This window comes from Chrysemys picta, chromosome 9 (genome assembly GCF_011386835.1).
Source record: "Chrysemys picta bellii isolate R12L10 chromosome 9, ASM1138683v2, whole genome shotgun sequence".
In the NCBI taxonomy this organism is placed as follows: domain Eukaryota; kingdom Metazoa; phylum Chordata; order Testudines; family Emydidae; genus Chrysemys; species Chrysemys picta.
This window is the reverse complement of record NC_088799.1, coordinates 55,182,428-55,194,262: the sequence shown is the minus strand read 5'-3', so window position 1 is coordinate 55,194,262 and position 11,835 is coordinate 55,182,428. Positions and strand designations below refer to the sequence as shown.

General features: G+C 45.6%; 2 protein-coding genes across 7 annotated transcripts in view; one reads left to right on the top strand and one right to left on the bottom strand.

The window, feature by feature from the left end:
* Positions 1 to 6,288, bottom strand: part of THAP4 (THAP domain containing 4) — a 52,924-nt gene extending 46,636 nt beyond the window's left edge. Inside the window, exon 1 of one of the 2 annotated variants that reach the window (XM_024111824.3) lies at positions 6,160 to 6,288. Coding sequence is in view for 1 of the 2 variants with exons in the window: in XM_005295769.5 (XP_005295826.2) it covers positions 5,538 to 5,614 (77 nt within the window). In the remaining variant the exon portion in view is untranslated. Of the gene's footprint in view, positions 1 to 5,537; positions 5,738 to 6,159 lie in introns of those variants that run through there. The other variant, XM_005295769.5, reaches the window with a different exon arrangement.
* Positions 6,185 to 11,835, top strand: part of ATG4B (autophagy related 4B cysteine peptidase) — a 37,733-nt gene continuing 32,082 nt past the window's right edge. For 2 of the 5 annotated variants that reach the window (XM_042853395.2, XM_065557137.1), the window contains exon 1: positions 6,283 to 6,423. In XM_042853395.2, the coding sequence (XP_042709329.1) occupies positions 6,414 to 6,423 (10 nt within the window). In that variant the 5' untranslated portion in view covers positions 6,283 to 6,413. Of the gene's footprint in view, positions 6,424 to 11,835 lie in introns of all 5 variants that reach the window. The other 3 variants (XM_024111826.3, XM_005295761.4, XM_042853396.2) reach the window with 3 other exon arrangements.

Genomic DNA, 11,835 nt, shown 5'->3' with positions numbered 1-11,835 from the left:
GAAATGTGCATGTGTACAGCCCCTAACGCCAGCCTTGGGCTATAACAAGACTAAGCTGAAGTTTCCTTAGCCAGTGGAGAGCTTGGATGGGAGAAATCCAAGTGTGTGTTCCTCATCAATAGCATAAGCAGAGTTACTATGGGCAGTTTCTACACTAGAAACTTTTTCTAGAATAGCAATGTGAGAGAGGGGTGTGATTTTTTTTGTACAACATTTTTATACCAACAAAAGCCTTAATGTAGACATAATTATACCAGCAAAAAAGTGCTTTTGTCAGTATAACTTATACTAGCTCCCTGAACAAAATAAACTATACCAGTAAAAGTATTCTTGATGGTATAAGCTGCATCTTAACTAGGAGAGTTTGCCAGTGTAGTTATATCAGCAAAGTTTTTATAATGTAGATTGAACATATGTCTAGGGGGAGACCTGCAGGGAAGAAAACACATTGGAGAGTGGGAGGGGAATGCATTTTAGGTCTTGTTTATATTAACAAATGTTATTGTGTTTGATCATGATTTTTAACAACACAGTTAGCCCACATAGACTAACCAGGGCTTTGTGATTAGTGCAGACAAGTCATGTTCAACATGCTGTCAACTAGACTGCATGATTAACTCTCTCTCATCATATCAAACATGACTTGTCCTCGTCTATGCTGATCGCAGTCATGGTCAGCTAACTCAACTGTTTAAAATTATGAAATGCTTAAACACCATACTTTCTAATGTAGACAAGGCCAAAGGGGTAAAGAGTGAGAACATAAGGACAGTGGGGAAGGGAAGCATGCATCCCTCATTCATCAACAGCATAAGAACATAACAGTTAGGAAAATCTGCAGGGGTGGGGATATTGGGAAGTGTGTGTGTCTGGGGGAAGGAGAAAAGTAGAGTGCCGGGGAGCAAGAAGTAGGGAAGGGAGATGTGAGAGACAGAGATGCGTGTTCTGTTCCCCATATCAACAACTTTGAGCGCACAGCAGGGTTAAGCAGTTACACTGGCTGGTGGCAGACATAGGCGGCGCAATTTGTATCAGGGAATCAGGGAAGAATGTTTATGTCCCCCATCATGGCCCTAAAGGTACAGCAAGATTAAACATTTATATGCTGTCCAGTTGGAGATTTGTCGGGGTGCAGGAAATACATGTGCTGGGGCAGGAGAGAAAGGGAAGGATAAAATATGTGCATCTGACAGGAGAGGAAGAAACATGAGAGTCCCTCATCAACCATCTAAGAATGTTGCAGGACTAAACAATTACACTGATCAGTGGGAAACCTGCAAAGAGTGGAAGGCAGGGGTAGGTGAGTACCTGGCAGTCTGAGGAGGGGGAAATGAGAAGGTGTATGTGCATCTGGGCATGGAGGATAGCTGTGACTCTCCATCTTAGGAAGATGGAGGACAGATGCAGCTCTGTGTATTTATGTTGCAGAGATAGGACAGAAGTTTGGCATGTGTCTAACTGCCTGTCTGGTTGGGGATAGACGGGGCTGGCCTTACTATGGGGCAAACTGAGGCGGCTGCCTCAGGTGCCAGACTGTGTGGGGGCCCCACTAGGACCCAGAATTTAGAAAATTATGTCTGCTGCTGGTGCATATGTATTCTCTCTGCTCTACATGCACAGAGATGGTGGAGTGCTGTGCTGGAGGGAGGAGGGCACAAGAGACATAACAGGCAGGCAGGAGAAAAGGTGAAAGGGAATAACAGAAAGCAGCAGGAGCTGCAGGGAGAGAGGAGGAGGAGCCTCTTATGTACCTCTCTAGCACATCCAGGAGCCTGGAGTGATTAACACCAGCTTCTCAGGGAGCTTCCTGTTTCCTGCTGCTTCCCTGAACCCACTTGAGGAGAACAGACAGTCAACTGAAGTAGTAGGAGCCAGTTAGGCCCTTAAGACGCTGATATCTTCCCTCACTCAGGCCCTGCTACCAGCCTGCTTATTTATTCCCTTCAATTGAGTGTTGAGAGCCACTATAGCTGGCACAGAACAGCAGTCATGAGTGAAAGAAGAAAACGCCCCTCTGGGGCAGCATTCAGAAAAAGAAAGAAAGCAAAGGAAGCTTTTCTATCTAAGCAGGAAGGAGCTCTCCTGAGATACATAGACACAAATGTTCACGGTGAGCCTTCCGGCCCCAGTGAGGATGTGAGTGGTGAGGAGATGCCTGATCTTCCAGTAAGTCAGAGTGCAGGTGACCTGGCAGCTACTGCAGCATCCATATCTCCATCTCAAATGGATGTAACCATGCACACTCCTGAAGAAAAGTGTAGATCAGAGAAGAGTGTGATGGAGGCACAAGAAACAGCTGCTGCTGGGGTTAGTTCCTTAAGTCTAGATGATCCAGGACTGTGGACCCACTTGAGCAGGAGCCGGAGGGACTTCCTTATACTGCATGGGCCACAGCAAGTGAAAAACTTCATGTTCCCAAAAGACAATGAAAATAGAAGTTTCCATCCAACGCACTACTGGCGTGAAATCCCCAATGGTGACAAAGTGGAGAGGCCATGGCTTATGTACTCAAAAATCCAGAATGCTGCATACTGTTTTTGTTGCAAACTCTTCCAGTCTAATGTTCCAGCCACATTGGGTTCTACAGGAACAAAGGACTGGAAAAATCTGGCTAGAAATCTGGCATGCCATGAGAAGGCAGCAAATCACCAGAGAGCATTCCATAGGTGGAAAGAGCTTGAGATGAGACTAAGGTTAAAGGCCACCATAGATGATCAGCATCAAGAGAAGATTGCATTAGAGTCTCTTTACTGGCAAAATGTTCTGAAAAGGCTCATTGCCATGGTGAGAATGCGTGCTACCCAAAACCTAGCACCGCGTGGCACTTCAGATCAGCTGTATGTGCCAAACAATGGAAACTTCCTTACAATTGTGGAGCTGATGGCTGAATTTGATGCTGTACTCCAGGAGCATCAAAGAAGAGTCACCACCAAAGAAATGTACACACACCACTACCTTGGAAAAACAATTCAAAATGAAATCATACAGTTACTGGCAACTAAAGTCAAACAGAAGATTGTGGCAGATCTGAAGTCAGCAAGATATTACTCTGTTATTCTGGACTGCACACGTGACATCAGCCATACGGAACAAATGACTTTAATGGTGCGTTTTGTAACAACAACAGAACCTAGTGAAAATGTCCCTGCAATGGTGACTGTCAGAGAGCATTTTCTAGTATTTATTGACATTGATGATACTACAGGAGCTGGTATGACAAATGTGCTTCTTAAAAGGCTGGAAGATACGGGAATTGTGATAGCTGACACGAGAGGTAAGGGCTACGATAATGATGCCAACATGAGAGGAAAGAACAGAGGACTAGAGACACGGATCTGAGAGTTAAACCCTCGAGCTTTTTTTGTCCCATGCAGTTCTCATTCATTGAAATTGGTGGTCAGTGATGCAGCATCAGATTCTAGTGAGGCTGCTGAATTTTTGAACGTAATTCAAAGCATCTATGTATTTTTCTCTGCATCAGCTCATCGATGGCAAATTTTGAAGCAACATCCTCTCTGACACTGAAACCACTGAGTGCCACATGATGGGAAAGTCAAGTCGAGGCGATAAAGCCTATCAAACACCAAATTGAGAAGATAAATGATGTCACAGTTGCCATTATGGAGGATAATGCTAGGACGGGAACTGTTCATGGGAGAACAGTGGCAGAGGGAAATGGAATCACCAGAAACATACATAACTTCAAATTTCTGTGTGGCTTAGTGTTGTGGCATGACATACTGTTTGAAATAAATGTTGTAAGCAAGAGACTCCAAGGTGTTGACCTTGATATCTCTGGAGCAATTGAACAACTGGACAAAGCGAAGTCATACCTACAGTCTTACCAGTCAGATGAGGGATTTCAAAACGTTCTGAAAGTTGGCAGAGGAACTTCACACTGAAGCTATTTTCTCACCCATTCAAGAATCACCAAAGAAGAAGACATTTTGATTACGAGGCATGGGATAATCCCATAAGAGACCCCAAACAACAATTCAAAGTTGAATTCTTTAACCAGGTGCTAGATTGTGCAATACAGTCAGTTGAAGAATGTTTCATGCAGCTCAAGGAACACAGTAGTATATTTGGGATGTTGTATGATATTCCAAAACTCCTCACTATACCTGAAGAAGACCTACACCAGCAACGCAGGGCACTAGAGACAGTGTTGACACATGATGACATGCACGATATTGATGCGAGTGATTTGGGTGAGGAACTGAAAGCCCTTTCAAGATACATTTCTTGTATCTTGAAAGGGCTGTTCTGGAATATATGTGCACAAATAATGTGACCACCCTCTTTCCAAATACTTTTGTTGCTCTGCGCATACTTCTACCACTTTCTGTAACAGTTGCCAGTGGAGAATATAGCTTCTCCAAGCTGAAGTAAATAAAAACATATCTACCCTCCACAATGACACATGAGACGCTGGTCGGCTCTGCAACCATCTCAATAGAGCATGAGCTGGCCCAGACTGTGGACCTTCAGGAAGCAAATTTTTGCAACCAAGAAGGCACGGAAAGCACCACTTTGATTATTCAAACAGATAAAAATGCCAGTGTTTACTATGCAGACAGGAAAAGTTACATTTGCTGTTCAGGCATTTGAAAGTTAAATGTTACTTAAAATTTTTGAACAAGGCATTTTAAGTTGTTAGTTCTCCTTTATTGGGGTAGGTAGCAGAGCAGTACCATGAGAGGAGTAGAACAGGAAGAAGGCAGAATTGAGACCTTTCAAAGTTTTGGCCCAAGTGAGGGGGCATGGGGGTGTCATTTGAGCTTCCTGCCTCAGGTGCCAAAATGTTGTGGCCCGGCCCTCGGGATAGAAAAACAGGGCATGTGTCTAGTGGAGGAGAAAGTTGTGAGTTTGTCTATCTGTGTGACATTGGGGGTGAACATGTGTCTGTGTGCAGGGGCCAGAAAGGAATGGAGGTAGGTACATTTGTGTCTGTATATGACAACGGGGAGGTAGAGATGTGCATGTTCGTTGTGGGGGCTGGGGTATACCTAGAGGTAAGTGTGTCAGACTGTTGGAGATACATGTGTTCCTGTTAAGGGGTAGATGAACCTATGTGTGAGAGGGGGGAGCGACAGGTGGACACCAGATGTAGCTCTGCAAGGGGACAGAGAGGAGGTAGGTGAGTGTCTGTCCGCGGGTGGGACAGAGAGTGGTTCGGTGGAGTGGGGAGGTGCTTGTCAATCTGTGGAAGTAGGAAGGCACGGGAGTGGTGTGTGGTGGGGAAAAGGGAAGATAGATAGCTGCCTGTCCGGGGGCTGGGTGGGTAGATGGCTCTACCTGTGAGGGATAAGCAGGTGTGTGTCTGTCAGTCTGTGAGGGCAGGTGTGGGTAGATGTCTGTCTGGGAGATCTCTCAAGTTGGGACCAGAAGGGGGATCAGTCGGTGTCTGTCTGTACAGTCTGTCACTCAGTCAGGGGGTGGGGGAGGGGCGGGTTTGTGCCCCGCGATTCCATCGGGAGCCGGGCTTTGACGGTCGGGGCGGGGGTACCTGGGCCGGCTTCAGCGGCCGCTGTTACCTGTGGAAGGAGACGGCTCCTCTATGCACCTTCCCCTGCCGGTTAGAGCAATTCACCGCCGCGCAGCAGATCACCATCTCCGGCCGGTTGGCCCTTCCCCCCAGCCCCCTCACCCCTCCCAACACAGGGGCCGAGGCCAGCCGTACAACAAGATGGCGGAGCCAGGTCACCTCAGCTGCCCCCCTTCCCTGGGGAAGGGGTTTCTATACGACGGTGCCGTCAACGAAGATGGCGACCACCATATGGCCGCCGCCATTTTGGTCGATGCACCGCCGTACAGCACTATCTCCCGCGGAAGGGGACATTCTAACACCCCTCTCTGTGCCCTCACTGGAATTTTCTTTGAGGCGAGGGTTGGACTTGTGGGGAGCGGATAGGAATGGGAAACTCAAGGGGTTCAAATGAAGCTTAACTGAGGCAGCCATATTGGAAACAGGGGGCGGGGCTTTCCTGATCCGTACTACAGGATGGCGGCGCCCACGTATAAGACTTGCCTCCAGTAGTAGATAGGGGTGGGGTTGGGCATAGGGCTGAGATCCGGTAATGGCAAAGCTTTTAAATATCATTCCCTGCTCATTCCCCGACCCTAGCTTCTGCCTGGTACCACATGACTCCACCTCACCTGAACCCTTCGTTCCGTACAGTAAAATGGCGGCCCCCGTTTAGATGAGGAAGCGGTGCGGCGCAGCTGAACGCGGCGAGCTCCCCTCTTGACCTATCCCGACTGAGAAGCGCTGTGAGCCGCTCTCTGATTGGGCGCGCAGGGCTACTCGTCAGTAGCGGACAGGGTAGGTTGCGGTCTGTGTGTGTATGTGGAGGAGGCAGTAGTCGCAGCCCACCTGGCCCGGAGGCTGGTCAGGAGGTAGGAGTCGCAGGATGGATGCAGGTGAGCGGTGGCGGGACCCCTGCCAGAGCGCTGAGCCGGCCCCGCCCCGCCACTCGGCGTGTCGGGCTGGCTGTGCCCCCGCTGCCCTGAACACCGGTGTTCTCTCCTCCCACTGGCACGGGGGAGTAGGGCTGGTGGTGTATGTGTGGGAAGGAGGCCCTGGGGTGGGATGGGGTCAATTTCCCTTGTTAGGAGGGGTTGTGGGGAAGGTCGTGTAAGGATTTATGGAGTGGGGGCTGGCGGCTGGCTGGGCATCCCCAAGGCAGGGGGTAGGGATATTAGTGGGTAGGGGCTTGGGATCTCCAAGGTAGGGGTGCAGTAGGGGATGTATAGGTGGGTCCCAAACTGTGGTCCATTGGTCATGCAGGGCTAGCTGATCTCATGGTGATGCTTTCTCACATCTTGCTGCTAACTCACATTGAAAGTTAAAAATACACTTGGTCACACACTTTACATCTCTTATATATAGGTTCTTATACCACACTCATCACTGTAGTAGCTGTAGGCCAAGCTTACTACACACATTACTAAGGCTCTTTGCATTCCTTTCTCTCCTATAAGCTGTTTTGTATTTCATCCTCCCATCCCCTTTTATTTCAGGAACTCTTTGTAACCTGACCCCTTCCCAGGTTACAAATGTCAGGGGTTCTCTGTGACCCCCATTCCAACAGAAACCCTGGTTCTTTGTGTACCCTACTTTTCTAGGACTCCCTGTTTTCTTCCTCTCTCACAACATCAATATTTTAAGCTCAGGGGAGACATGGGCAAACCTAAAATGAGGGCTATTGTTATGCTAGAATGTGTTCATCTCTGCCATCAACCTAGTATGCTCACATGGGGAGAGATGTCCACAGGACAGTCTCTATTAAAATGTGGTCTATGTTATGAAAAAGTTTTACAGAACTTGGCATAGGAGGTACCAAGCATGATATGTGTAAGATACCCCCTCAACCATGCACACTCCCTGGGCTCCCCCTGGCAATTAGAGGAAGGGGTGTGGCTTGCATTAGGAAGGACACAAGACTTTCTCGTCAAGTGATGAGGAAAATGTAACATTAGGAGAAAGACATGAGGGATAGCATGTTATCACGTAGCACACTGACAACAAATCAGCAATGGACACTGTTATAACTTAAAAAACTCTGTATATCCTTGATGCATTGTCTATTTCTGACAGAGTCCTAAGGTTTGGCTTTTATATTTGGCAACACATAACATTTTATGCCAACAAAGTGCCTTGAATTGAAACAGAATGCTGTCCATCTTCCTCCCCAACCTCACGTTATGCATGGCAGTTTGGGAAAGGCTGAGTGTATGTATGGAGTGGAAAGAGTCTGCTCCTGTTAGGGGTGGTTCAGCATTTGAAATTAATTTGGTCAATCAACAGTACCACTCCCTGGAAGCAGAATTTCTTGTTCCACAGGACACCCTCCTTTCTTCTGCAGCTTGGGGTGTGTGTGGTGTGATGCATACTATATGGAGTATACTAGTTTACAGACTTCAGAAAAGTTTCCTCCTCCTAATTTTTTTTTCTAGTTTCTTTTGTAATTGGGGTAATGGAAAAGGGCACCTCACTGCTTCAGTGATGCTGGCTTGACTGCCTTGGGTATGGAAATTCACTGTAGAGCAAGAACAGTTAGCTGTACAGTCTTTCTCCACTGTCCTGGTAGTATTTTGCAGGCCTTCCAGAGTGAGATGGTTAGTTGCTCTCCATGACTGTTCATTTCTTGCCTTCTCTGCTCAGAATGCCAACAAGGGAGGCAATTAAGGCCCATTACAGTAGTGTTTTTTGATATGGACAAGTATCCATTAGGAAATGGACTGAGACCAACTCTTTGCAAACAATCATCTGACCGCTATCATAGGGTGGTAATTTTGATCCCTTCTTTCCAAGGCCACATGTAAGCCACGGAACCATGGGTGAAGGACTCCATATCCAACTCTGATTAATACTCTCCTAAGATATTCAACCCCTGCTTGTTTTCCACCTTGGACCCAGAACTCCTGTGCTCCAGGGCTGCCGCCTTTATTTTTCTTCCTCAATGCTAGTATTATTATAACCAGAGTTCTGCAGCTGTGGGTATCAAACTGGCTCCCTGCCCGCACAATATTTGGTTGCATTTAGCCTAATGTGCCTGTTGACTGGAAATAAGATGAATGATACAGCATGTGAATAGTATGAGGGGCATATCTAGCAGTTTAGATGCTCTCTTATGTGATACAAGGTTTATCAAGGGAAGAAAATCAAGGGTGTGATGTACAGTAGATCCTCAGCTGAGCCTCACTTATCCAAATGAGGGTTGTCTCCTACAGTTTTCCTCTGTTGCAGTGCTCAGGAACTCCACAACAATGGAATTTCAGGACCCTGGTGGCCCTCTTCTCCAGCAACTCTGCTTAGCCAGTTAGATTGGGGGGGGGGGGGGGAAGCAATCTGCTTCCACTGGGGAACTAGTCAGCAGATTTTGAACTGTTTTCACTTATAGCCATGGGCCACTGAGAGGAGTTACCCTGCTGTCTACTTTCCTTCCCTGACTGTCTGAAGTACTTAGCTGTTCATTTGACATCTTTGGATTGTCAGGGCCCTTCTCTTCTCTTTTGCCTCTTAAACATGACAAGGGTTTAATTTTATTTAAGGCTTTTTGTGAGGGGCGAGTGCTTCTTCTCCTGTTAAAGTGGGGAAGCTTCAAACCTTTTCATTGGATATTTTAACTAGGCATTTTTCAGCTACTTAACTTATCACTTTAATCTTGTTTCTGATATTTCCCCTTAGTTTATCTCTGTAATGTACCCCCATAAGAACAAAGATTATCATTTGATGCATTTGCACATATCCTGCTGCACAGTGATACTATTCCTGGCATCTATAGATTGAAACAGACTAGGATCGGGGAAGCTGTTTTTAAACAGCTGCTGGCACTGCCTGGAAAATGCTACTGTGCAGAGCAAGAGGCAAGATTGCCACAGAATTAGAGCTTTCTCCCACTGGTGATTTCAGAAAAATTCCCAGAGGATATTGAAAAGCATGGGCTTCTTGTACTCTCTCACCTTACTTACATGCTTTCCAGAGAGTGCTGGTAATATAAATGTGTTTTGTAGAAATATCTTTTTATTGTTCCTGTACAACTTATTCAGATCACCTATGCTCAAGTGAGCATCAGCTGTTCCACTTTGTGCACACAAGCAAAATAATCACTTGCTGCACTTATAGGTCATGTTTCTGTTGAGTCATCAAAGCTTTGATTTCTTATTAATTTTTAGGTAGATACAAGGAAACACAAGAAGTATTACAATGACTGTTACCGTTTTACCTTTTATAGAACTAAAGTTAACATGGCTGGTAAGACTGGCTTACGGTGGTAAGAGTGAAAGTCCTTGCATTTACTAATTTAGTGTGATGGTTGCAATTTGACATGATGCGCAAGTCAGGCAATTCAAAGCCTGGTTCCTGCAATGACTAACTCTCTACCGGTTTGTGAGCACATGTGATGATGTAATTCAGTTTTAGCACACTGAAAAGTTAATTTTTCATGTTTAAACTTTAGAAGTACAGAAGATCTCTAAGGTTTCACCCACAATGTTAACTTCATACCTTATGCACTAAAATAGTCTTTGATTATCACATAATATTTCTGAAATAGTGAAATATCATACAATTGTTTTACAACCTTACATGCATCCACGTGTAGGATCTCCTACCAGTTTATGCCAGATAAACTGACGCTAAGTCATTTATATACAAGATGCACACCGACAGATAAGGGCTCATTCACTGCACACCATACAAGACTGTAAGAGATGCCTGGTATTATGAGAGGAAACAGGTTATATAATTAGTCTTAAATGCCTGTGTAAAAGGGAGCAGTTGTAGGTTGTGTTCAGTCTTATTGGTATTAGTATTTCCTCACTTGAGTGCTGAACTGTGCAACCCTAACTATTCTCAATGTAATTTTTTAATGGCTTGTTCTAGGTCAAGTTAAAAGGGAAAAGAAATTCCATAATCAGTGATTCTTTGGGGGGGGGGGGGGGGATGCTGCTGGAATGCTATGGTATGTCCTGTGCAAGATGTGCACTCACTAAGGCAAGGACTCTGTACAGCCTTGCTTTGTTCACAACATGCCTGGATTCATGAGACAAGGCAGCTCTGCCTTCTTGAGTGTGTGCTTTGCATAGTTGAAAACTTTGTATTGGGCACATTTGGTCCCCTTAGCTGCATAGGCAATAAATATGCACTGAATGAAAGTGGGCTGACCTATTCAGTGTGCACCTATTATCTGCACACATGTATCCATTGCAACTTATCTCCCTTTCTGAATGCTCGTAGATTATTGTTAAAATATACATTCAAAGCTTGAGGTGCAAAACCTCATAACTGACAAATCCCAACTGACTTTCAGGTGAACATCCAAAAGACTTTTTGCCTGCCTAATTTCCACCTATTATTTCCAGCCATTTTGACTCTAAAGCTTTCAAGGACACAATTACCAAAAAAAAACCCCAAAACAAAATCAGAATGGAGAAAATACACTCATGTATGTTTTCCCACTCTTCTCATACTCAAAAATAGCAGGACTCTTTTGTTCAAATGTGTCTAGATATTTGCCTTTAGGTGTAAACCAGGTCTGGAGAATTTCAGCCCAATGGGTGGAACTTTTGGAAAGTTAGGATCACCTGAAAATGGGGTTTATAGTGAAAATGCTCTGGTAACCTTAAATATACCTGGAGCACTAGCAATCCCATTATAATGTACAATGTGTCATAATTATACTCACTAGGAACCATAACTTTGACTGTTTTGACTCTTTTGCGTGTAAATTCTTGACTATGCTGTGGAATGGATATCGCGTCTCACATTTGATTACCTGCATTTTCTTTTTTAATAAGCAAGAGATGTGCTGGTGTATCTGACTGACATCTGTTGAGTGTGCAGTCTGAGGTTCCAGTTGTGCAGCTGGATCTCCATGGGTGAACCCCTGCATCTTCAGGGAGCCCAGTGGGGGTTCCACGCTGACACAGGGAACTATGTGCACAGATCCAGTCCAGTCCAGGGGCCTTGGAGCTCTCATCCTGGGTGTGCATAGTGACTGTGTTCAAATAAAATGTTGCGTGCTCTGAGGCTTTGGATTCGCTGAGCACCGTGTGTTCTGTAGTGTGCAGCTTCTTCCCATGGCAACTTTCATTGAATCGGAGCAGCAGGTCCCTCACTCACCAGTCTGACAGCTTCAGATCATGTGACCCTTGTGCCCTTGTAGAATAGAAAGTTGCAGAACATGTGAAATTTAAATTGAATGCTATTTATTGGAAATTCAAATAAATGTGGGTGTGGAAGGGAGGGGGATGGCTTGCCAGAGTGCAGGTTGATTCCAGAGCAGCCCTGAGTAAGAGAGACTCTCTAGGCAAAGTTTAACTTGGCCA